At 35.5% G+C, this 26782-nt stretch overlaps 1 protein-coding gene across 1 annotated transcript in view; it reads left to right on the top strand.

The window, feature by feature from the left end:
* The window catches only part of ATM (ATM serine/threonine kinase), a 58087-nt gene that overhangs the window by 15506 nt on the left and 15799 nt on the right, over positions 1-26782 (top strand). The window contains exons 24-48 of the mRNA XM_058018248.1: positions 728-904; positions 1677-1846; positions 2176-2422; positions 2994-3112; positions 4830-4956; positions 6193-6392; positions 7649-7823; positions 9404-9568; positions 9822-9954; positions 11831-11926; positions 12616-12787; positions 13168-13309; positions 13944-14120; positions 14489-14657; positions 17155-17242; positions 17596-17751; positions 18528-18636; positions 19363-19451; positions 19547-19649; positions 20708-20856; positions 21365-21469; positions 21994-22113; positions 23000-23234; positions 24619-24786; positions 26647-26766. Coding sequence (XP_057874231.1) covers positions 728-904; positions 1677-1846; positions 2176-2422; positions 2994-3112; positions 4830-4956; positions 6193-6392; positions 7649-7823; positions 9404-9568; positions 9822-9954; positions 11831-11926; positions 12616-12787; positions 13168-13309; positions 13944-14120; positions 14489-14657; positions 17155-17242; positions 17596-17751; positions 18528-18636; positions 19363-19451; positions 19547-19649; positions 20708-20856; positions 21365-21469; positions 21994-22113; positions 23000-23234; positions 24619-24786; positions 26647-26766 — 3711 coding nt within the window. The remainder of the gene's footprint in view (positions 1-727; positions 905-1676; positions 1847-2175; positions 2423-2993; positions 3113-4829; positions 4957-6192; positions 6393-7648; positions 7824-9403; positions 9569-9821; positions 9955-11830; positions 11927-12615; positions 12788-13167; positions 13310-13943; positions 14121-14488; positions 14658-17154; positions 17243-17595; positions 17752-18527; positions 18637-19362; positions 19452-19546; positions 19650-20707; positions 20857-21364; positions 21470-21993; positions 22114-22999; positions 23235-24618; positions 24787-26646; positions 26767-26782) is intronic.

Genomic DNA, 26782 nt, shown 5'->3' with positions numbered 1-26782 from the left:
ATGTGCTTACGCAGTATAAAACCAGATTTGTAAATTTCAGAAAGATCATGTTTCCAGTGGTATGAAGAGCACAAAACTGAGATTTGCTTCAAAATTTGAGCTATTCAGAAGAAGCTTGAAATGAAGGAAAAGTTACACTTTGGTGCAGTGACTGGAAATACAACAGTGTGATGCAGTACTGTAGAATTTCTTAATTTTTCTTCTAGTGTCTTTCAATTTTCCCCCTTCCTTGCTACCATGTAAAGTTGTCTAGTTCATCATTTTCCCTCTTTTTCTGTCATGCTATTACCTACCTGCATGTCATCTCTCTTCCCTTTGTCTGCTGTGGCCTTGCTGCTGAGGCCTCCTCTCTCTGTCATCTTTTTCATCCCTCTGTACTGTCACCTCCAGCTCTTTGTCATCATCTGATTTCTGTGTTGCTTTGGGTCCTTGTTCTGTCCCCTCAGCTTGGTGGTGTCTGTTAGCTTTTCTCCTTTCACTGCAGTTTCTTGTAACTTTTATTTAAACTCATCACTTGTCAACACAATGCCTTAATAGGGGGAGAACTGCATTTAAATAGCAAGGCAGTTCTTCCCTATGTGCCTCAAGGAGTTAAAAAAGGAGACTTGACTTGTTCAGCAGTATTGATGTCAGTGCCCTTAATTTTAGATTATTTATGCTGATTTATTAACTAGGAGATTGCTTTAACAGAATATTTGCTCAAGGTCTTCATGATTTCTTATTGTAGGTCAGGGGTGATGCAAGTCCCGAAGATCTTTTGGACAAACAGAGTAATGGAAAAGCAGTTTTGCTGATGCTTATAACCATGGTTCTGTGCTGCAGCCCAGTCTGTGAAAAGCAAGCTCTGTTTGCTATATGCCAGTCTGTGAAAGAGAATGGATTAGAGCCTCACCTTGTGAAAAAGGCAAGTCTGATATTTCATTTAAAATTTAGGTTATAAATTAAGGTTAGGTTAAAATTAGAAGACTACCAGATGTTTTGCTCAGTATTGAAATTTGTTAAATATTGGAAAGGTATAACTAATATGGTACTTACATTACTGAATTAATTTGTCTTTATATTTAATGACTTACATAGAAATAATAAAATCATGAAAGGCAATTGTAATGGCAAATCTTGTATGTTCAAAGCACAGATCTGAAATACAAATAGACTTTTATATGCTGAATATTGCAGATCTCATTTTAAAAATTCATTCTACCCAGAGGAAGCAAGTTTTCTTATGTGGAAAATGTGTAAAATAAATGCAGTGTATTGGAAGATGGTATGTGTCTTGTGGAATTCTATTTTGAAGTTCACAAGAGTGTACTGAAATGATTGCTGCTTATACATCAGCCTTTCATACCAGGCATTTTTTAAGTGCGCATGTTCCTTTTATCCTTTCTTTCTATTCACTGCTTGCTTCATGTTTTTGCACACAGTCTGTACCCTGCAAAATGAGTACTGGCCATCCTTTCTTTACTCATACGGGTTAGTTGTAGTTCCTGGATTGCACTCCAGGGTCTCCTGAGATATGGCAATACAAATGCTAAAATGACTTATGCTAAAGAGGGGCTGAGTTAGACAGATATTCATTTAAAGGCTGGAGGGTACACATGGAGGTGTAATATTTTCAGTTTGCCATAATACCATCTACTCTCTATGTTATTTTTGCATTATTAATTCATGCATTTCAGGTTTTGAAAAAAGTGTCTGACATTTTTGGCTATAAAAGTATAGAAGACTTCATGACATCACATTTAGACTATTTGGTGATGGAGTGGCTGAAAATAAATGATACTGGATATAGCCTGGCTGCTTTTCCTTATGTTCTTCTGAACTATACTAGCCTTGAGGAGTTCTACAGGTGAGTTTGCTATATGATGACAGTATTATTTAGATTTTATGTACAATTATGATACAGGGTCTCAAGTTGCTGAATGTAGCAATGCATCAGGATTTTGTTGTAAGGTGATGTATTGAGAATATTTGAAGTGTATTCCAAGCATTGTGTGTATTATATTTATGCAGGTAAGATTTTTCTTTTTGTGTGTGTGTGTGTGTGTGTGTAGCAGCAGCTAAACAATGATTGGAAGTTTAGTTATACAGTAGAGAAATGGTATTTACTATGTGATGCTCAAGGTTTTTTTAAAAAGTAATTTAAGGACATTTTGGAAATGTATTTACTACATGTAGGTCTTGTTACAAAGTTTTGGTTCCACACCTGGTGATTAGAAGTCAGTTTGAAGACGTGAAATCACTTGCCAACAAGATTGAGAAGGACTGGAGAGAAGTTCTGGCAGACTGCTTTCCAAAGTTACTTGTCAATATCCTCCCATACTTTGTGTATCAAAGCCACGAAAGGAGTGAAGTAGCAGAGCAAAGAGAAATGGCTTCTAAAGTCTATGACATGCTTAAGGATGAAAACTGCTTAGGAAAACAGGTATCCATTTAAAATATGTAAGTTGAGTTTTATGGTGTTTAACAGAACCAGAGAGAAAAATGTATATATTATGTAAATAGTTCAAATTTATAGGTGCAAAAGTAATATTTTATTAAATACAAACTAGATGAATTTTTATCCCAAGGATTTCAAGGTGCTGTTCAATAGAAACTTTAGGCAGAAAGTTGACTAAAGCATAATTTTTTTCATAATGCAGTAATTTTTTTCCATTCATTGTACAGCCCTGAGTTTCTCTGCTGTATATCTGTCACATTTTCCTCTTAAAATATTTTGTTGATGCTTTATGATGAGTCATCTTCTCCAGAGGCAGACTGTATGTTCAGAACTAGCAGTAAAGTGAAACTTTTTTTTCTATATACTGTAGGAAAGCAGATTATTCTACCTGTTGCTACCGTAGAGAAACTTAACCAGGCTTAATTTATGAATGAATTATATGTCATGGATGATGGAACAAGTAGGGAATCTGTACTAGTAGGCTTTCTCAGAAGCCAAAGAAGTCATTCTGTCTGGAATACATTTTTCTAATACAATGCTATTTTTCTTCTTGTAGCAAATGGACAATTTATCTCACAGTAACTTGCCAGAGATTGTGGTTGAACTGTTGATGACTTTACATGAACCAGCTGGTACCACGGCTGAAGAGGGGTGTCATCTAAGTAAATACATAAGGTGTGTACTTGCAGATTTTCTAAATGCTGAGTGTGTTTGTGTAACATTGTGCATTAAAATGTGCCCTTCAGGCGTAAGAAGAGGTAACCCTGCAGCTGAGAGGGTTGATTGTTACTAGTAGTGATAAATCATAGTCATACCTCCTCAGGTGGTTACTCCCCAAGGTCAGGATGAGAAGCTCTGTAACGTGGAATCTTTCTTCACTCAAGGTGACCAGTTGTGGTGGTGTTCACAGGGGTCCCGGGATGAGGGAAGAGATGAGAATCTTGACTCCATGTTTCAGAAGGCTGATTTATTATTTTATTATATTAAAAGATAATGATCTACTAAAACTATGCTAAAAGAATAGAAAACAGGATTTCATCAGAAGGCTAGCAAGGAAAGAAATGGAGTGATAACAAAAGCTCATGACTCTGAGAGTCCAAGCCCGCTGACTGTGATTGGCCATTAATTAGAAACAACCAACATGGACCAATCAAAGATGCACCTGTTGCATTGCACAGCAGCAGATAATTATTGTTTTTCTTTTCCTCTGAGGCCTCTCAGCTGCTCAGGAGACAAATCCTGGCAAAGGGACTTTTCAGAAAATATCATGGCTTCACCATAATACTCCAGGCAATGGAAGGAATGAGCAGTGGGCCAGGGAGTGCTGTTGTGTGGCATTGAGCTGGACTGCCACACAGTCACTGCCAATTGACATAAGTTGGCACTGCCAGTTGACATAAGTTCAAACCTAGATGGACTGCCCTCTGTAAAATTGGTCAGATTCTAGTCTATAAATTAAAGTGATTTAATGGTTTTTAATAACTTGAAATCACAGAGAGGGAAAGTGAACTGTTTCTTAGTGGTTCTGGCAGTGGCAGCTCTTGTCTTTGGTAAGGAGATCGGTTAGGCAATGCCAAATAAATTCCTAATTAATAGAAATAGCCTAGTGTTAGAAATATCTTCATGTTCATTACCTTTTCTGTCTTTGTTTTTATCCTAAAATATCCATATTTGCATAAACAGTTTTCCAGATTTTTATGTTCAGATACAAACTTTTTGGAAAAACGTTGCAATTTGTAAAGTTCTTGAAGAAGATACCTTTATTGTAAAAATAGTTAGTTGAAAGAGTCCAAAGCATTTATTGGAAAATCTGGCAAAAGTTAAATAGCTGAGAATTTAAAAACTCTTCAAAGAATTTTTCTGCAATGAGTTTATTAACAAACTGTGGTGTCTGCTTGTAAACAAAGCTCTTTTTAAGAAGGAAATGGTAAGATTAAGAGTGATGAAACTTAGGTTATGTGCCTTTATTACTACCATGATGCATTTCTTTTCTTCTTGAGGTCCCAGAAAATTTCACTCCCTTGTTTTTCCTCAACCAAATTGTTCCCACAATTACATAATGCAGAAGATTTAGCCATGAATTGTAATTAGATTTTTGTGCTAAGTACCTTAGATGAGACAAATGTGTGGGTTTTTAACAATATCATCTCTCAAAAAAAAAAAAAAAAGTAAAAGAATGTATAGAAAGTACAGTTTTGAAAGCTACAATAGAGAAACAAGAAGCAGATACAAAATAAGATGCATGTCACTTTCCTGGATGGTTTTGATGCTTCTTATTGAAAGCAGGTGTTTTCTAGGAATTACTGTGTTTATTCATCAAGACTTACTATATTAAATACAAGTGGTTTGACTTTTGAGAAGAAAAATATAAATTTCTTTTTTATTCATTTAGAGAATTGGATCCTGCTCCTAATCCTCCTCATTTTCCATCTTATGTGATTAAAGCAACTTTGGACTACATTAGCAACTGCCATAAAAGCAAATTAAAAAGTATTATAGCAGTTCTTTCTAAAAGCCCTGTAAGTATGATGATGTATGATGTAAGAAAATGATGAATTTATTTCCTATAGAATGCAAAATTTCTGTTATGGGTACCCTTTAGTTAAATTAGACATTTTCACATTTTCATCATTTCTCTATGTGAATCAAAAAACCAGCCTTAGACCCTTTTCTATTCATTTGTTTGCCTCTTGAAGTGGAAGATGTCCTAAATTCAGGGACTGAGTTATGTGCACTATATAATTATATTACTTCATTAATTATTATATTATGTATGTAAAACATCTTATATAACTGTGTAAATTATGTAATTGTATACATTATATAATACATATGAAGTAGAGTAGATTATTTTAAAGGTTTTTATTTTAAAATCTCTGTGTAGTAGTCACAGTTTAGAACGTGGCATATTTGTCACATGTTTGAAGAATGTTCTAAAATCATTATACTTGGTCAATTATACTTGTAACTAAATGCAGCCTACAAATAAAATATAAAATTTACTTACTTTTACTGGCAGTGTGAAAATTTTATACTGAGGGATATTTTTTTGACATTTGATTTTCATTTGTTAAAGCAAAATATGAAGACATAGGAAACTATACAGCCTTGCAATAAATCATAAATATTTTACTGTCTTCTAAGTTTGTTCCTTAGAAATGTATCTGTTTAAAGCTATACTGTTTTATTCCATATATTGTCAACATCTTCCTTTGCCTATCTATAAATAATCTAAAAATAGGGAAAAAAATTTCTAAACCATGTTTGATCTAAATCTTTTGAGTGTAAAAGTTAAAATTGCCAGCCATTTTTAAAATGTTACACTACCTGCCTAGTGTTTTATAAGTTCACAGTTTCAACAGTTGCAGCCTGATGTGCTGTGTCCTGTGAAATTGTGCATCTTGCACACATGAACATTATGTTTGAAAAAATACAGGTTGAATTCTTACCTGATGCTTTCATGGTTTTTAATTGATGTTTCTCTGTTGATAGACATTGCCATCATTGTTTGGCTTTCTGAAAAATGGGCATAGCATATCTCATGTGGGGGAAATAAAGAAAGGAAAATGAAGAGGTATATGGCTTATAGTCCTGTTTGGGGAATTGGTTTCTCTGTAGGTCTTTTGTTTGTTTAAAGCAATAAAAATAATGAAGCTATTTTGCCCATGTTAGGTTTTAAGTTTTTAAAGTTTTTTCTTGATATCTGTATTGACATTATGAATAATTTTTTGTGCTCGTATTTTATTCACTTTTAGGATTCATTCCAGAAAATCCTTCTAGCTCTTTGTAAGCATGCTTCAGAAACAAAAAACATGTATAAGAAACACAGAGTTCTTATAATTTATCACCTGTTTGTTGGTCTGTTACTCAAAGAGATCAAAGACAGTTTAGGAGGAGCCTGGGCTTTTGTCCTCCGAGATGTAATTTACACCCTGATTCACCACATCAACAGCAGGTAAACAAAGTAATTATCTCTAGTTCTTCCTGTCTGTGCTCCCTTGCTCCTGTAACCTTACATTCTGATATTGCTAGCAGATGTTAATTAACCTATAAAATTAATTATAAATTGCTAAAATTAAAAACAAAATTGCTGTTCTTTTATAATTTCAGAATTTAAACATAGAACTCTTACTAAAATATAGAATGTTTTGTGCTAGCCTTGTATTTAGATGTTTGCTGTATTGAAGGTTTTGTATTTGTAGTAGGTTATCAAATTGCAAAAATAAGCAGTGTTAGGAGATTTTGATGATGGGGTGTTTAGGAATTTAAATCATATGGGAGAAAAATTAAAAATGTGGGGTTAAGTGCAAAGTCAGCACATGTCAAATAAAGTGTGCTTATTGAGTTAATGAGTGTTGACATTTACATTCTCATCCCTAAGTACCTATAGCAAAGTGAGAATTGTACATGTTCTCTTAGCTTGCCTTCAGACTGAGAAAACTGGTTCACCTTCACCAGGTTGAAATTTAAGTGGGATTCTTACCTTTTGCATAAGAAGATTATAGATACTTTTTGACTTGAGCTTCATCTTGGGGTTTCCCAGACAGTTATTAGCCTACATGTCTCTGAGTTTATGTATAAATTGATTCCTCGGCTGGTTTGAAGCATTTCATACCCTTTTATAGCAAATGCCATTATTATGGCATTACTATTCTTATGTTGAACACTCAGCTGAGGCAGGGGCTGCTGATGCACTGGAGAGCAACACTTCCTTTCAGAGGGACCTCAGAATTCAGGTCAATAAAACCCTGAGAACCTGATCTGAATTTGAAGCTGACACTGCTTAAGGGAGGAAGCTGCACTGCATAATCTCCAGGTGTCCTTTATAACTTTTTTTTTTTTTTAACTAATAGTAATTTTAGGTAGAGGAGGATTCAAAGAGCATGTTTTCCATTTTTTCTGCTTCTATCAAGATTGTTCTGACAAGCAGTAATCTAAAACCCTTCTAGGGATTTTTTTTTCTTTATGGTATTTATCTTTTAACAAGATTTTAATCCATTTTCTGAAGTGATCAGTCAAATTCACTGTGTTTCTTTGTGTTTCCTGAGCTAAGTCTTTAAAGCTGATTCATTGAGTTGATAAATTTAAAGTTTAGAATTAATTCATCCTGACTTTATTATTTTTCCCTTATTATTCCAAGATGCATAAAATGTTGGTACTCAAGACAGTGCCAGTTTGTATTTCTTTAATTCCCTTTGTTTCCTGTGACAGACCCATGGTAATCAGGGACATTTCCATGCGCAGCTTCTCGCTGTGCTGTGACCTGCTGCATCATGTTTGCCACACAGCAGTTACATGCTGCAGTGATGCTCTGGAGACCCACCTTCACGTTATTGTGGGAACCCTGACACCTCTTGCCATGGACCAGTGTCAGATTCAGGAACAGGTAGTTTTGTGGTGCTGCTTATGCCTTACCTGTTAGTTTTCCAGTTCATGTTCACTGTTCTTAAGGCTCTATCTGTACTTGTGTTCAGTTTTAATTCCTTTTTCCTATGCTTTGGAGATTTATATATAAACTATATTTTGGATGTAATACTATGCCTTTAGTTTTTTTAAATGCAATTTCACTTCTGGTACTTGTGTTTTGCCAAAAGCACATCAAGCAGCTAAGCAACTCCTTAAAAAACTCTGTGGATGATTTAATGGGAAATATGATGAAAACCTTTAGTACAAAGTGTCTAAAGGACAAAAAGGAAATTTGTGCAGAGAACAGATTTCAGTTGTTCAGCTATTTATTTAATAAATGATCGTTTTAAAAAAATGTATCATGCAGGTCTTAAATGGGAAACAAAGCAGTTTCTGTTGTGTGAAAAGCATTGTTTCCCCTCTGGTGTTGCTTTTTATGTGCATTCTGCTGGGAGATTTACAATTAGTAGCTGTAGGTTCGAAGAGTGTGCCTGTTGCACTTCAGTCCTCATGTTGCCTTCTGGCTTAACCTGATTCCACTGTACCATAGGCATCTACGTGGTTGCACTGTAGCCCTGTGCTGTGCTCCTTGTACTTCCAGTTCAGCTGGAGGGCTGTGCCAGCCCAGCTGAAAATAACCTGGCAGTCTTGTTTCACAGCTTCCTGACTGTGATCAGATTTACAATATGTCTGTGTGAACAGTTGCACGTGCACATCTGCAAAGGCCACGTGTCAGGGTATCCCTGGGCAGGAGCAAAGTGGGGAGGACAGAAATTTCTCTGAATTGGAGCTGATGTCAAATGTGAAACCTTCTCATATCCTACTCCTGCAGGGATGCCCACCTTCTAATGATCACTTTTCAGTTCCTTCTTTTTTATTTTTTCTTCTAGCATTGAATTGAGGCTAGTTGATAATTTTCAGGTAAATAGAAGTCTTCAAATAAAACCCCCATAATTTAGATTTAAAACTTCTCAAAGGTGCTTGGATTTAATATCCCGTTGCATTGATTTTTAAGTAAAGCATAAAGACAATGTTTTTCCAAAGAAGGTATGGTACTCCATTGACATTTATTCAAGTTGTAGATAGGTTGTTATACAAATTCTGCCAGAGTTCAGTGATTTGGGTGGAAAGGTATGATATATAGGTGTTTGTCTAAATTCCAAATTACCAGCACTTTAGTGAGAACAGAAAAGTCCTAATAACTCCAGAAATGCTTGAGTGCAGTGTAGTGTGTTGTTAAATCTTTGTGAATATCACAGAGATCATATTGGCCAGCATTTGATATCAGCTTCCTCAAAAGACAGAGAAAACTGCAGGCTGGGATAGTAAAAGCTTTGATTTCTGTTTGGAAGGAGGAACAGCAAAAATGCTCCACCATTTGAGAATGTATCTGTGATTTTCCCAAGCCTCCAATAATCTTACAACTTTTAAAAATGTAAATAAATTATCTTACTAGTTTAATGAAACTTAGAGAAATACAAACTTTATAACCTGAATAAGAAATACAGCTCAAAAACGTTCCTTTTTCTTTTTTGGTTTTCATTTACTTTTTATGTTCAGGTCCTAGGCTTGTTGAAATACCTGGTGATAGAAAATAAGGATAATGAATGTCTGTACCATGCAATCAAGTGCTTAGATCCTTTTCCTGAATACCCTGCTTTTAAAGATTTGCGGGCAACTCAACAGAAAATAAAATACAGTAAAGGACCATATTCTCTTTTGGAGGTAATTACATTTTAAAATACATCTCACATAATGTTTTCTGTAATGCAGACTTTCCCCAGAAGAAAAATTTTCTTACTATAGTTTAGGTTTAAATGAGACACATGGATTCTTTTATTGCTGATATCAGCCACGGAGATACTTGTAGGTCTCCATTTTTACTTTGCATCCTTGTTGTGAACTTGCTTAGAGCCACTTCTGTACCTGAAGCCTTTACTTGTATGCTGTATGTGCTTAATACAGTGTTGTTTTGCAGGAAATTAATCACTTTCTCTCAGTTGGGGTTTGTGATTCACTGCCCTTGACACGGCTTGAAGGACTGTATGATTTACGCAAAAAGTTGGAACAGTATAAAGATCAGATGAAGGATCTCCTGAAAATTTTCCAGGGTACTGATGTCTGATTATGTGTTTTATTTCTTTTCTACCTGGTTTTAGGTGTTTAGTGATGTATGCTATTCTAATTTGACATGGAAGTATTTTTGGTATAATTAACAATGTAATCATATTATAATTTGACACACAGAGTAGATTGACATTTATGATTCATGCAACATCAAAAATATCTTTAGCAAAGTGAATTGTAAATTAATAGATGAGATGTTACATGATAGAGAGGATAAAATACCCTTCAGGCATTTGGCATGGGTCATGTATGGTTGTGAGTGACCAGGACAATGTAGAAGTATATTGATTTGTGGTTGCTTCATGCGTTTTCTTGTATATGAATCTCCCTACTCTTTTAAATGAAACAAAGCTTCAATTTATTAAAGGCATGTTAGAAAGTAAAACTCTCAGAACAAATAGTAGGATTTAGTTTAGTTGAATTTAGACACGTGCCAAGATTGTGTTTCAGCCCTCAGTCCAGACCCAGTTCCTTCCTAGTTTGGTTTTCAGATAATTGTGCCAGACCGTTTCACTTTTCTCCTCTCTATCATGTCTTCATCAGCTTGTGTGCATGACATGAAGATAAAACACATTGATGTGATTAATTGTAAACAAGTACAAAGTAAAATTTGGATAAGAATTGTAATGTTGTAAGGCTGTGGTGCCAAGTGCATTTTGGCCCCCACATCCCCAAATTTACAATTTTACAAATAACTCTCTTTGAACAGAGTTAGTGAAAGAGCAACAAGCTTGTGTGGAACAACTTCCATCAGAGGAGAGCCTTATGAGATTAGAAAAGAGATTGAGTAGGAATAGATAGAGCTGAATGAACTGGTGAATGGAATGATGAAGCATAGTAAGGAATGCTTACCACTTTTATCAGTACAAAAGCACATTAAATAATCTGGGAGCAGTTATACAAGAGCAACCATGTGATTTCTTCAAAATACATTCACCATGGCACATACTTACTATGAAGAATAACTATATAACTGACCTTAAAAGGAGTTGGACATATTTTATAGAGATTATTAGGTGTCAAAATGTGCTCAGGCAAACCCTGAGAAGTATATTCTCTTGCTTTGCTGGAGATCGACTGGCAAACTTAATGGGGCTTTTGCCCTATAATAAAATTCTGTTAAGCACTTACAACTCTATTATTCTGTGTATTCATTTTTCTAAAGATGTCAAGTAAGCATAAAGTCTGATTCTAGGTTTGTACTCCAATCAGTACTTTTTTTAAAAGTACTCTTTCTTGGGATTTTTTTCTTCCTTACACTAACAAATCATCATATGTTTTCCTAGACCATTTTGTTTGGAATGTTTATTTTAAAAAAAGACCTCCAGCAGGGAGCAAATATGTAAGGAAATACTCGTCTTGAGAGTTTATAATTTGGCACAGTTAGTTTGTCAACTGAAAGCTAATCAAATTCTTAAAATTTCCTGACACTAAGCCTAATTTTGAGGTATTCCTTGGGTTCAGATTTAGAACAGAATGATGACATTAACTTAAGGGCTGTCAGTGGAGCCACATAGTATGCCTTCACTATTTCAAATAACATTCTTACACCAACTTAAGCTAATACTTCATGTATTAAATTATTATTTTTGCATCAAAACACTGAAAATAATGGCGTAGGTGCATTCTAGTTTTGGGATTCTTTGGCTTATTCACATGCACACACATTTTTCCAAGCCATGATGAATAAGAAAAATCAATAATTTAGTTGATGTACTGTTTGATACCATCTTGCTTCAGCATTAATAATGCATATTGGCATTTGTAGGCAAAAGACACTGAAGCAGTATTTTCTTCTAGTAACTTCACGTTACAAATACACTGACATGCTTGGCATCTGTTTTTCTTTCTGAATGATAGAAAAGCCAGAAGATTCTGTAATAGTGAAACTGGTGGTGAGCTTGCTGCAGCTGTCCAAGATGGCAGTTAACCATACAGGAGAAAAAGCAGTGCTGGGTAAGTTAATTAGACCCACCAGTAAATCATGGCTGTCATTGCAAACACCAGACTGAAACTGTGGTTGTTCTCAGTGTTACTTCCCACTGTGCTTTCCTCTTCAACACACCTGCAGAGTATGAAGGAAAGAGCAGGGAAATAGATTTTGGATTTTTTCTAATGAACATTTAACATCCCTTCTTAAAAATTAGTTTCAAGGTCACTTTTTATTTTTTTCAGTGTTTTGATAAAATACTTTATCTGGAAAGCAAATGAGCATTGATACACATTTTAATGTAAAATGCAGATTAATTCTTACTGAATTTGCAGTAATAAATGTTTGGGCTCACACAGGCTTCTGTTTGTATTTACCCTACCCTTCAGGCATTGAAAATTAGTAATTCTGACCTTTTCCATTTGCCAGTTTCTGGCAGAAGCAAACATAAAAGACATATCTGATATAAGCTGGAAAATCCAGAACCATAGGCACTCCTAGAAAATTCAGTTATAAAGCATAACTGTAATATTTATGAGTCTTAAGCTGCAAAATTTGTTCACATGTAATTTTAATCATAAAACTCCTTAAGTGATTATTTATAAATGCTTGCTGCTTTTTACCCCATAACAGTCTCAGTTCTAAAAGTAGGGTGAGACCTTGTTTTAGTATGCATAGGACTACAGAAAGACTGTAAAATGACATCCATTTGCAGAGGCTGTTGGAAGTTGCTTGGGAGAAATAGGTCCCATGGATTTCTCCACCACTGCTCTTCAGCGGGCTGAGAACGCACTGGATTCAAGAGCAGCAGATTTACTTGAAGATAGAAAACTTCAGTGTGTCTTCATAATGTTAATTCAAATAAACACTGCTTTAACAGATAATTGGTGAGTACTTATTTATTTAGTTAACACAAAAGCAAAATAGGAGCCATTAAGTTGTACATTGTTCAGATCACCTCGGAATAACTCCCTGAAAGTGTTCTTAATACCAGCCATGTGCTTCTCCAAGGCTCAGATTATTTACCCAGTCAATCTTAGATATTTCCTGGAAATTCTGTAGTAGGATGCAAGCCAGAGAGTCTCCTCTGTGCTGTAGAGGGTAGCAGTGCTATGGAGTAAATACTCAGGCTTTGTTCTGTAAAAAAATATGCAATAGCGCCATGGATGGTGGAATTATTTATCTTGTGTACTTACAAGGGTGATTTTGAAAATCAAGTACCTGAATGAAATTAATGATAGCAATATTGTGTATGTTCTTTTTTCAGTATTGATGTTAGAGCTGCTGCTGTTTCCTGTTTGAAGAACATATTAGCCACCAAGTCTGGCAATGAATTTTGGGAGGTTTATAAAAGTAAAGCTGATCCCATGTTAATCTATCTACAGCCTTTCAGAACATCCAGGAAAAAGGTACTTGTGATACACCTTATATGCATAGCATGTGGAGTAGAGAAAAAAGAAATATCTATCTTTTTTAAAAAGTGAATTTGAAAAGATGTTTGAGGTAGGCTTTGATAAATGCCAGATTTGGCATCAATATAATTGAAAATCTGATTGCTTTTTTATGTCTTTCTCATTTCTGTTTTACCAGTTGCAGCTTTCCCTTCATGTAAGAAATTACAATTTTGACATTAGAAAGCTGTGTACTTTCATTTAGACAGACCATTTTTGATTACCTAATGGATAGTGTAATACTTTCTCAGGATTCCAGTATTATTTGATGCAAAAAATGGTGGAAAATAAATGAGGAAAAAAGTGCATAATTAAAAGTGCATAAATCAGACATTTCCTAATTTTCAAACTTTTTATTTGTAAATTAGATGTGTTGCCTAATGTGACCTTGTTGATGTCACCAATAAACTTTTAATTTTAATAATTTCAGATTTCCTTGCAAAAACTTACATTTGCATGAACAAAACTGATATTGTTATTCAACTGAAGGACCAGTAATAGTTAATATGTTTGAATGTGTGCATTGCAGTATGGCTTTTTAAAATGCCATAGAATTTTTGTTATATTTGCAATATGTATATTTTTCTTGTAGTTTCTTGTAGTGTCTGCTGATGATACAGAGGCTCCTTTAGAAAGACTGGATGACTCCAACCTGTGGATTCCTCTGGGGGAAAGCCATGAGACCTGGATCAAGCATCTAACTAGTTCAATCCTGGACAGTGGAGGTGTGAAAAATGAAGTTCTCCAGCTGATGAAGCCACTGTGTGAGGTGAGCTAAATCATACATTTTTACATGTATGTGTGCTGTCATACACAAAAAATGTGATTACTCATCTTGATAGCAGATAGTAATTTCTGCTATTAAATAATTCAGAGCCTTTGTGATCATATATTGTGGGTACTCATAAAATATCTCAAAAACTCTCAAAATACAGGATTTGAGAGAGAATTGCAAACATAGGAGAACTTTATATGGCTGCTTTAAGTGAATGCCAGCATAACCCTGTTGAGTGGTTTGTGTGTTTTTTCTCAAGCATTACATGTTTGTTTGGGCAGTTGTGAGTTTGGTTGTAACCTGAGAAAGGAATGTTTTTTGGTTGTCTTTCTTAGCAGCTGCTGTATATTATTATTTTCTAGGTGAAAACAGACTTGTGTCAAACTTTGCTTCCATACCTGATTCATGATATCCTTCTTCATGACTCAGAAGAATCTTGGAGAAATCTTTTGTCACTTCATATCCAGAAGTTTTTTACAGCCTGTTGCAAATTTGTCTCATCCTGTAGATGTACTCCAAATTCTGATTCAGGTAATGCCATAATCGTTTTGTTTCAGCTAAAAGAGGAATTCTGGTTGTGAAAAAACTGTCTTCTGATATCAAATGTAAGATGTGCACTTGTAGGCAGGCAGAATTTAGAAACTTCTGCCCAACTGATCTTTTTTGATGGAGATGCCAGTAATTTTGAAGTTGTTCATTGGCAGCACCCAAGAAGTATCTTCTGTCTAACTAATTTTTTTTATCCATAACTAGATAATGTTTAGTATTTGCTGAATTTAGGTGTTTTCTAATGTTAAATGCTGCAAGACTGAGTCATGGACTGTCTTTTAAAATGACTGATGGGCAGGTAAATTCCTCTGTTACTCAAACAAGAGCAATAAAAAGCAGTTTTCACCTGAATTTTCCCCTTGGAGAAGACTAACCCTTGCTTTAAGTATTGCCTAATATTTTTAATGGTCTTCTTATACATTCAGAAGATCTGTTCCATTCCAGCAAAATAAAAGGAAGTTGTAACCAAAATAACTGCACCAGAGTATGAGAAAGGCAGTAAGTTATTTTTAAAGAAAAGCACCATTTAAACAAGCTGTTTATGTCCTTTCCAATTAGATTGTGGTTGAATTTAGCAGAAATCTGTGTAAAAGGAAGATCTTTGTTGTTAGACACTGGGAATTGTACATGCACTTTTTTTCAGGATCTGAAATAAACACAGTAACTTCAGGTTAGGGTAGGTTTGTTTTTTGGTTTGATTTGGGGTATTTTGTGCGGTAGTTACTGTGCTATATCTTCTAACTCCCTTGTTCAGTGACAGATCATTGGAAAAAAGAGTCTGTACCATGTCTTGCAGTGTCTCTTTACTGACAAGTCATGCAAGCTTCAGGTTGCCAGAGAGGAAGGGGAACCCAGTTTTTACTAAGAATGGTATAAATAACCCTAATGATGCTAGGTGTATTTTAAAAAATTTTCTTGGATGCTCATTAGCCTGGACTGAAATTCTGGAACAGTATTCTTTCATATTTTTGAATTCAGATAACAAGCTCTTTCTACAACTCACAGATTTATGCTCAGATGTACAGGGTGACCCAAAATGTTCCAAGAAGAATATGAAGGGATTTTTCCAAGTTCTAGAAACTTGCAGTTAGTTCAACAATACCAGTGAGCAAATGATGAAGGCCCCTTCAAACACTGTGATGTTTCACAGAACCACCAGCACTTAGTTTGGAAAAGACCTCTGAGATCATTGAGTGTAACCTGTGGCTGAACACTGTCACATCCACTACACATTGCACTGAGTGCCACATCCAGTCTTTCCTTACAAAGCTCCAGGGACAGTGACTCCACCAAACCCTGGGATGTCATTCCAATGTCTAATTACCCCTTCTGTGAAGAAATTTTTCCTAAAAGGAGTTCTACACAGGGAATCTTACTGAGGCAATAAAAATAAAATAAAGAAAAATAAAGAAAAAAAGGAAAGACATGCAGAAGCTTTAAATGGAGTTCTCCTGATGAAAAACTGTCCTGGTAACAAAAAAATCCCCCAAAACCATGAAGTAGCACACAGCTCATTGTATGGCAGATTGTTTACAGATGAACTGGAGATGCAGTAGCCAACAAAGCAAAGATATGTTAATTCCAAAATTGGAGTGCTAGAACATCAGTATTTGAAGCAAAAATTTTAGTCATCCTCAAGGAGAATCTGTTATCCTGTGAAAACAAGGAGAAAACTCTTCCTAGAAAGTCTAGATAAATTTTATTCCAATCCATCAGGATCCAAATGGGATAAAACAAGCAGTTAGATGTGGGAGAGTCAAATGCTTCTGAACACATTCATTTCTGTTTGTTGGAACACAGAAAATGCCCAGATAATTTTTAAATGTGGCTTTTTCTTTTTTAGAGGAAATTGCTACTTCTGCACCTTACTGTAATCAAACCTTTGCTTGTGTGCTCCCTATTTCTTGCTTCTTATAATTGGTAATTCAGAAATGACCAGAGGAATGAAGAAATTATTAATCCAAATACCAGAACACAACCTGTAGCTGCCTGATTTTTTTTTTTTTAATCCAGAAGCAACACATGGATACATAGATTGTTTGAAAGTATGTGCCTGTATGTGGAAAGTAGGGGGTTTTGTGTAGCCATACACACTCTATGCAATACAGTAATTTAATAAGAAGTATTTATCTGACTTTGGAATAACTTAGATAATGGAAGCCAAATGGCAGAAGTCTGTTACAGAGCTTTTTGCAATGACGTTAGTTTATCTCTGAATTCTGTAAGAAGAAATAGAATCCATAAACTAATAATACCAAGATAATTTCATCAAATTGTGGTACAAATTACTATAATCTCACTAACAGTCATGTAAGGAGAAGAAATACATTTTGTGACAGCTATTAATTTAATTTTGGAAATGCAATTCAAGGATGTTTTTGGTTATTTTCTTGACTGAAAATTAATTACTTTTTATTTTGTAAATGGATGTGATATGACAAAATTCATTATATTTTTTCCTTTGAAATATACATCCCAGATCAAGAAACCCATAATTCTAGAAGTTTGGATAAAGTATCTCGACGAGCCATGCTTGCTGTTGTTGATTACTTGAGAAGACAAAAGAGGTGAATCCAAGCTTTTCAAAACATTGCCCTAATTGAATTGTGACTGTTCAAAGATCTGTTGGTGCTCTAGATTAAAGAAAAGGAACATGGTAGAGAACATGTTGCTTAAAAGAAAAGATATAGTGGTGACCTTGCATTTGTTACAGAAGTGATACGGCTACCCTTAAAGGGTTCTAACTATGCTGAAGGAGTTTTCTAAACCCTTTTGTCTGATGTACTTCTTGTAGTGTGGGTTTTTCAGGAGCTAAGGTAAAGTTAGCCTTCGGAAAGCTGTATAGTTGATACTGGATTAATTATGTTTAATGCTGGATAAAAGATCTGTTACAGCAATATTAAAGTCTTTATTTAATCAGATCTGTTTCAGGTACAGTTTTTGACGACAGCTTCTGGCTAGATCTGAATTATCTGGAGGTTGCTATAGCAGCACAGTCTTGTGCTGCTCACTTCACAGCCTTGCTCTACGCAGAAATCTACGCAGACAAGATAAATAGGGACAAGCAGCAAAAAAGGTAGAAGGAGGAGTGCTGTTTGCTGACATATCTGGTAAAATGAATCATGTTTTGTGAGTCCCAGCAATGTGTGTTTTGGTTTTAGTTATATGAAAAGTCAGGGAAGCTTTAAAAATATTCCATAGGTGTGTATATGAACATGGAAAATATTTCAGTCCTTGAATGCGATCCAAGCCTCAAAAGAGTGTCATGTTGACTTGTAATCAGAAACTTTTCCTAGTGCTGTTGGTGCAATTACAGCCAAAAATTAATCAAGGGGAGAAAGTAAACTCAGAATGATGACCGGAATTCTGTGAATAGAGCTAAATGGTCCTTGTAGGAGCTTGTCTTCCATAACAGACAATTATTTTTGTTTTCTGGCCTAGCAAGATCAAAGTATAGAACTAGTTTAGGTTTTGTGACAAACCACAAAGTAGGAAATATAACAAAAGTTTGGTTGTATGCACATAGATTAATTTATTGCTTTTATTGCTTTTATTCTTTCACAGAGGAAAGAACACTTCAGGCATTCACAAAAGCAATTTGATTTAATAAAAGATTAGGAATTACAATGTGTGTGTTCTCCAAAAAAACACCTTGGTGTTAAAATCCTTTGATGTGGATATTCCCAGCTCAACTGATCACTTCCTCATTCTGATGGAGAGCCATACTGAATAACCTGGGAATATCATTATCATAGTCTTGCATTTATTGTTTGTGCCCCTTATTTCTTGAGTATTGTCTCAGAATTTCTTTAGTTCTCTATAAGAGATTTCATATTGAAACATTTCTTTTAGATCTTCTTTTAAAGCAGCTAAGAGTTTGACATTTGAAGAGGAAAGTCAAAGAACACCTATTGCTACCTTGAATGAAAAAAGTAAAGAAGAAACTGGCCTAAGTTTGCAGGTACTTGTGTGTGCTTCCTAATCTGAATGCAAATGGTCTTGTATAATTATAATTAACAGTAGGTTTCATCTGAGCTGAGGGTAGGTCTAGTAGAGTTCAAAAAATGTGTTTTAAAGTTCTTCTCATATTTTAATTCAAAGTGAACTCAGACAAATTAAATTGAGTATTTGTTCACCTGAAACTAACTAACTGTCAAGTCTGAAATCACAGTAAAGCAGGATTTGATTCCCAAAAGAACTGCCTTCAGGGTGGTAGCCAGCCACATATTTTTCAGTTTGTTTTGTCGCAGATATATATTCATTAAAAATCAGCAATTGATGTAGAAGTTGTAATTATCAAAACCAAAGTAGTACCATCTCCCTCAGGTTTATTTGATATATCAAATCTGATCCAGTAGCCTTATCTAAGTTACTTCTTTCCATAGGTCATTATTTCAGGACTGTGCTTGTATAACTTTTAAGATGCATTGCTTAGTTGGTGTATCTGATGCCATTTACTACTATTGCCTTTTGCTTTTCAACTAGCCCACCTAAGGCCCAGCTCTAGGTCTTTAAAAAATAAATTAGCGTTGAAAGTAGGCCTGAAGAGTTTGGCTAGACTGCATAACTTTTTTTTCCCTGTCATGATAGCAGGCTCAGATACTATCTGTAAAAACATTTATAAACTGATGTGATTTATGTAAAGCTGGTTCTAAAAAATAGTTCTTTGTTTTGGTGCATATTCTAGGACCTTCTCATGGACATCTACAGAAGCATTGGAGAACCTGACAGTCTTTATGGCTGTGGTGGAGGAAGAATGTTGCAGCCATTGGCACGGTATAATTTATTCATGTTCTTATGGTCTTTAAAGGCATTGCTTTCATTTACTAGTAAGGAACTTAAATTGAAAACTTCTTTTTCACTTACAACAGGATAAGAACATATGAGCATGAAGCAGTATGGGAGAAAGCCCTTGTAACATATGACCTTGAGACAAGCCTCTCTCCATCTACTCGCCAGGCAGGAATAATAGAGGTAATATTATTTTGTAAGAGGAAATTATTGTAAGAAGTGATATTCATCATATTGAGTCATTTGCAGTGAGTCCAAAATTGTTTTAGGACTGAAAGTTATCTCTTTTTTCATTAAGTCTAGTCCATTATCATAGGCATCCAAACCGTGGATATAATACAACTCAGTATTTGTTCTGAAAACATTAAGGTTCTTAGTCCTCCTGTTATTCACCCATAATCCACATCATGGGTAATGAATTTTGTGAAATCCTTAAAAATAAGTATATTCAATATTATTCCAGATTTAGGCCAGCTCCTAAAATGACAGGATACAGAAAGTAATGTAGTTGGTTATTTTTGCTATCTCATTCTTAAACCACTCCACTATGAATGACTATGTGATTTTTCTGATACAGTAGATAAAAAGAATTGATGTTGTTTTTAATCCTTAATATGCTTTGCCTTTTTAGCCTAAAAATGTTTATACCAGTTCTATAAAAAATGTAGCATAGATGTATGTGTGTTTCCCCTCATTTAATTTTCTTATGATACTTTTAATTTCTTGCCACAAATTATTTAGTATCTCTGTTAAAATTCCATTGCAGTTGTCCTTCATAGTGGCTTGACATGTAATCTGGTTAATTGGTCACAATTGTAAAGATGTTATGGCCTTCAAACAGATAGGAGTTATGGGAAATCTTTTCAAATCCTCATCAGGAGAAATAGTTCATTAAGAAGTAAAATTCATTTTGACTTGCCACCCAGGAATGATGGCATGGAGAAATGTGTGCTGATAGTTAATTTGGTAGTTAATTAATTTTCACAGTGTGAAAAATTATTTCAAAAAATGCCAGCCACAATAGTAATAAAACCATTTTCCTGGAGTTGCAGATATCAGTAGTGTGATTGGTAGTCTTACTAAAAAGTTTTCATTTTACCTGTAGAGTTTAGAAATAGTCATGGTCCTGTCTTTCCTGCAAAGGGTTCTTTGTTTTCAAAAGTAAAACAAAGCCCTTAAAAAATACCAGTTCAGTTTGATAAAGGAGGAAAATAAATTTTGAGTCATTTTCTTAATTCCAGGCTTTGCAGAATTTTGGGCTTTCCCACACTCTTTCCATGTACTTAAAAGGTCTGGAACATGAAAACACTGAGTGGTGTGCAGAACTGCAGGAAATACGATACCAGGCAGCATGGAGGAATATGCAGTGGAGCCACATCTCTTCTGTCAAGTAAACACCTTATCTTTTTGCTAGTTCTTTAAGCAAAAGGCAATGGGGTCAGATCCAAGCAAAAAAAACCAAGATCAGAACATGGTTTCTGTAAAGCAGGTCACCTAATTCATCTTAATCATTGAACTGAAAAGCAGTGTTTTTCAGTTAGATTTGTCTTGTTTGAATGCACATAACTTTTTGTTTTCCTGGGAAACTGTACACAGGTGATTCTTCTTTTTGATTGTTCGTAATGTTAAACTGAAATTTTCCATTTTTGATTCATATAGTACTTGTATCTTAAATACAAGAGGGGGATGGAGAGAGCTTTTACTATCTCATTTATAAGAAAATGGGAAATATTACACAGTAAGCCGCAAGAGGTTATCAAGTCCTGGATATGCAAACACCAGTATTGATTAATGGCTACTGTACAACTAAAACTGTTTGTCACAAAGACAAAATTGACTTCTTCATAGAGAAATAGGTTTTCATTTTATTCTATGTTAACTTTTGTTTTATTTGTTAGAGATGAAGCAAGAAGTCCAGGGTACCATGAATCATTGTATGATGCTCTTCAATCTTTACGAGATAAGGAATTCTCTGCTTTCCATGACAGTCTTAAAGATGCCAGGTAACATTGTATGCAAGTACTGTGACATTTATGTGCAAATACTGGGAGAGAGAGATGGACACAATGTGTGTGTTTGTAGTCACAGGTTATGTATAAAAGACTATCAAGGGATTTTATGAGCTCAAATAAAGGCTCATGCATAGAATAAAAACTACTTCCAGACTGCAACTCTACATTTTTTAACTTCAGTATGTCATCTGCATATGTAATTTGTGTGCTAATTGAAGATACATTTCCTGTACACACCCCTTACTTTGTGGACTTCTTAAGTGGATTCCAGTGCTGAGTGCACTTCTTTAGCTGAGCTATCACATGGATTTTGGAATTTCTGAGTCCTTACTGTGTTTTCCTTTATTGACAAACTTAATTTTTTTTTAATTTGAATGGTAGTGCAAAGTAACTCTAGACTGAAGAGTTTTGCTGTTTAAATTCTCTTCACTGTATGGAAACTATGTTATGGATATTTGGAATTACTAGCTGATATGAAATAAAAATAATCTACTGTTTTTCTGTTAAATCCACAGAGTGAATGAAGTAGAAGAGCTGTGCAAGGGCAGTCTTGAGTCTGTTTATTCACTATATCCAACCCTTTGCAGACTACAGCTAATTGGAGAGTTGGAAAATGCAGGTCTGCTGTTCTCCAGGTGATGTTTTAAGATTGTTTCACACCACTTCCTCAGTTTGCAGGATTTTTAGTAATCAAACATAGCACAAAACTTAAAATGACTTTAACAGATTTTATTCATCAACATTTTAAACTTCGTATTGAGAATGACAAGGAATTTAGCTTCACTACCTGAAGATAATTTTAGATTTTCTTTATTTCCAGACTGCCTTAGTTTGCAGTCTAGTTTAAGTTATTTGAAATCATGCCAATATAGTGTTTTAATTAATTGTTTTCTTTCCTTTATATTGAGTTCCCTCATACTCCAAGGTAGCAGTCATATCTCCTAGCTTCTGGTTTACTCAAGTAACTGAGTCCTCCTCTTTTAGTTTCTTTTCTAAAAATGTTTTCCATTTCCCTAATGACATCCATAGCTTTACTGAAAGCTGTTTCAGTTTGAATCATTTTCTTCATGAACCTCTATTACCATCAGTATTCTTCCTAAATTGTTAAGATTGCTTTTTAATCCCAGAAAGGTATTTATCTTTGTAGTGCTATTAACACTGAATTTTCTCTGCTATAGTTCTGTCAGTTTACTAGCTAATGGTCACCCCACAGTTTTTTCAGCAGCTCTGTGTTTGAGTGTGATTCCCTTTGCTGATGAACATTTAACACAAGTTTTTGATGTTTAATCAAGAATATTTACAGAGGAGTAGTTCACCTGAGTGTTGTTGTACTTCATGTTTGTTAAAGCTGGAAGGCTTCCAGTTTAGTGTGCATATGGTAACCATTTTGGGGTTTTATCACTATTTCTTGAAGTGTAGGTTTAGAACTTTCTCAGCAGTTTACTTTTTACCCATCTTGCATTTCACTGATATATACTGAAAATTAATAATACGTCCTTTTTATTTTGGGAACAATTGCAGATCTGTTACTACTCAGCAACTGAATGACATTTATTTGAAATGGCAGAGACAGTCCCAGCTTCTCAAAGACAGTGACTTCCATTTCCAGGAACCTGTCATGGCTCTGCGCACTGTAATTTTGGAAATCTTGCTTGAAAAGGAGAGTGAAAACACCAAAAGAGAATGTATTAAGGACCTCCTGACCAAACATCTGGTGGAGCTCTCTAGATTGGCAAGAACTGCTAAAAATACTCAGGTAACAAATTTCAGGAAAGACCAGGAACAGATGTTTAGTTGTTTTTAGTTTATAAAAAGACTTAATTTTTAACAGTACTAATGATTAACTGTATTCTAAGTTTATTCAGTAAATCAGTCTGAGACTTAAATTATGTGGAATTTATTAATTAATTGTATTTATGAGCATGTTCTTTTAATTTTGTTCGTAAGTGTAAGCCACTGAATGAGGTAGATAATACAGAAATGACATTTTTAGTGAAGAATGCTCTTCTAGCTCTGTTTCTCATTTTGGTGCAGTTTTGCATATCCAGCTTTCACTTGCATCACATGTTGTAGTGTTCCAGAGTAAAACTGCAGAGATAACTTCATTGCATCTATGTATTTAGTGTTGTCTTTAAAGCTTCATACTCTCAAAACACCATTGCACTGTGGTAAATCTCTTTCTGTGAATGGCTTCCTGGGATTTGCACTATCAGTGGTTTTTTCAGTTGCTCATGCATTTAAGGCCCAGGGTCAGCCTTGGCTTGTTCTAGGTGGTGCATCTGGATCAGTAACTACATGAGAATTTACAGAGCAGCAGAGTATTCTCCAAGGACCTCTACAGAAATCAGTTCCAGATAAATACAGAACCTGAAAAGGTGTTTAACACTTCACATATGCAAAACTAAATTAAACTTTGTTTCACTATTTGCTATTTCACATGTCACTATTCATAAAACTCTTTTTATGAATAGTGATGAAATCAGTAGAACAGCGCTGTCTTTGATTTCATGAATTAGCAGAGACAGTTTACTCAGTGCCTCTGAAGCTGTTGGGAGAATAATTTCAGATATTTTTGTCTCATGCCTGCCCAGCCACCAGCACTGTGGCAGTGAGTGTTCTGTAAAAGCCTCAAGTTTGTTAAAAGCACAGTTTGCTCCTTGTGCTGTCATAGTCATACTAAGTAGTGAGGATGGTACTTTACCAGTGATATGTCTGAAGATGCAGGCATGCTAAAGAATTAGTATATGGTGGTGCCATTTTTATAATTCTTTTTCTGTGGTCTGTAATAATGTATGTAATGCATGTAATAATGTAATAATAATTGTTAAGCTGTAAACCCATTAATTTGGTAGGTACTGATTATAGAATCCCTTTACCTCCAATTTAAAGTGTTAAACAGAGATACTTTATTTTAGAGTTTGTGAGGTTTAATTCCATTCTATTCTTGTTGCAAATCAGGATTTTCTGCAAGTATGTAGAAAAATAATTTCACGTCTTTGCTGCAAATAAATTTTTTATTTGGATGGCCAGACTATGCTGCACAAATAGAGAAAATGGAGACAGTGCCTAAAAACAAAACTTGCTGTGAGGTACAGATATTTTACTTAAAGAATTGTTCATTATTATTTTTCCATTTTCAGCTTCCAGAAAGAGCTATGTTTCAAATCAAACAACACAATCCAAATGGAAATGGAGTTTCTGAATGGCAGCTTGAAGAAGCTCAGGTTTTCTGGGCCAAAAAGGAAGAGAGTCTTGCACTGAATATACTTAAATCAATGATAAAAAAATTAGATGCAGATTGGTTTCAGGTATGTATTACATAATGTCTTGAACTTACAGGAATTAAATTATTTAAGATCCTAATTCCACTCTCAGAAGTTTTCCCTTAGATGAAAATTGAAAGCCCCTCTGCAATATTAAATACTAAATCTGGGTTGTACTCTCAGAATGTCTGAAAGCAAAAAAAAACTGCGTTAGCAAATCTCATTAGGGATTTTCAAAGAGATCAACACCACATGTACATGTCTTTCATATCCCTTTTAAACAGGGATGGTGACTCCACCACTTCCTTGGGCAGCCTGTTCCAATGCTTGACAGTCCTTTTAGTGATTAATATCCAATCTAAACCTCCTCTGGTGCAATTTGAGGCCATTTCCTCTTGTCCTACTGCTTGTAGCCTCAGACAACAGACCAGCCCCCACCAGGCTGCACCCTCCTGTCAGGCAGCTGCAGAGAGTGCTGAGGGCCCCCTGAGCCTCCTTTTCTCCAGGCTGAACACCCCCAGCTCCCTCAGCTGCCCCTCACAGCACTTGTGCTCCAGAGCCTTCCCCAGCTCCGCTGCCCTTCCCTGGACACGCTCCAGCCCCTCAATGTCTCTCTGGCACTGAGGGGCCCAGAACTGAGCACAGGATTGGAGCTGTGGCCTCAGCAGTGCTGGGTACAGGGGGACGGTCCCTGCCCTGCTCCTGCTGGCCACACCTGGCTGAGCCAGGCCAGGATGCCATCGGCCTTCTGGGCCACCTGGGCACACTCTGGATCATGTTCAGCTGCTGTTTGCCAGCACCCCCAGGTCCTTTTCCACTGGGGAGCTTCACAACTGCCTGGGGTTGTTGTGACTTGGTACTTACCTTGTTGAACCTCATACAGTTGGCCTTGGCCCATCAATCCAGCCTTTACAGATTCCTCAGGATGATGTTTGTTAAAATATGGTCTACAAATACTTGACTAGAACTTAATTGTGTGTACCACTGTGGTAAAAAAGCCTTTAAGGCCATACCTTTGCATTTACCTATGATGGCATTCTTTGAGAATTTCAAAGCCATTTGCTTTTAATCCATGTATGTTCTTAAAGAATATCACTCTTCAGAAAAGCTGCATTATTTTGGGCCAAGTTTTCTGTACATGCCAGGGCAAAATCAAGAGTTGTTGCTCTTTTGATTTTTGTAATCTCTCCATGAATCAGTTGATGAGGCCCTCCAAAAATGTTGTCCTTTCTTACATTTACCGTGTCCATGTAAGGAGAATTTGTGTTTTCACAGCCTGTGATGTTCATGTACGTATTTCACAGTCAGTGTTGCCATCTTGGTCACATGGTCTTTCACATGTACCCTATATTAGAAGTATTTTGCAAATTTATCCTACTCTGCAGTTAAAGCTGAACATCCAGTCTGGAGAAAAGTCCTTTGGAAGCATGCTCCATCATCTTCCCATAACACTTTATTCAAGTTTCCATCTGTCTGAAGAATCTGATAATCACACATTGTTTTTGTGGTTCCTGGCTGTTGCCTATGGAGTTGTCTATGGTACTTCAGACCAAATGGGGATATTTATACAATACAATTCTGAAAACATGCTGTGAATGTTTAAAATTTTTATGACATTTTGTCATTGGTTTATTCTGCTTTTGATTGTTCAAGCTATCAGGTATTTTAAAATGTGCATTCTCCTTTTGCCTTACATAGAATGTGAATGTGATTTAAGGTTATTGACTACTGTAGATGTGGATGGAAAATGACTCTGTGGATGCATTATGTGTAATAGGCCTCAGTGATTGAATTCTGTTCAGGGTTTAAAGGCTTTAGAAATTTCCTACCTCATATGTAAAAGATGTTTTTGTTTGATGCCTCTCTCTCTTTAATTTTTTTCTTCTAAAACTTGCATTTTCAAAGGTCGAGAATGATCCTCACCTGAAATTGATGTATACAGAGTGCCTGAGGCTCTGTGGAACCTGGTTAGCTGAAACATGCTTGGAAAACCCTACAGTCATCATGCAGAAATACTTAGAAAAGGTGCATCCAGTCTTTG

Source organism: Melospiza georgiana, chromosome 2 (assembly GCF_028018845.1).
Source record: "Melospiza georgiana isolate bMelGeo1 chromosome 2, bMelGeo1.pri, whole genome shotgun sequence".
In the NCBI taxonomy this organism is placed as follows: domain Eukaryota; kingdom Metazoa; phylum Chordata; class Aves; order Passeriformes; family Passerellidae; genus Melospiza; species Melospiza georgiana.
This window is presented reverse-complemented; position numbering and strand designations above follow the sequence as displayed.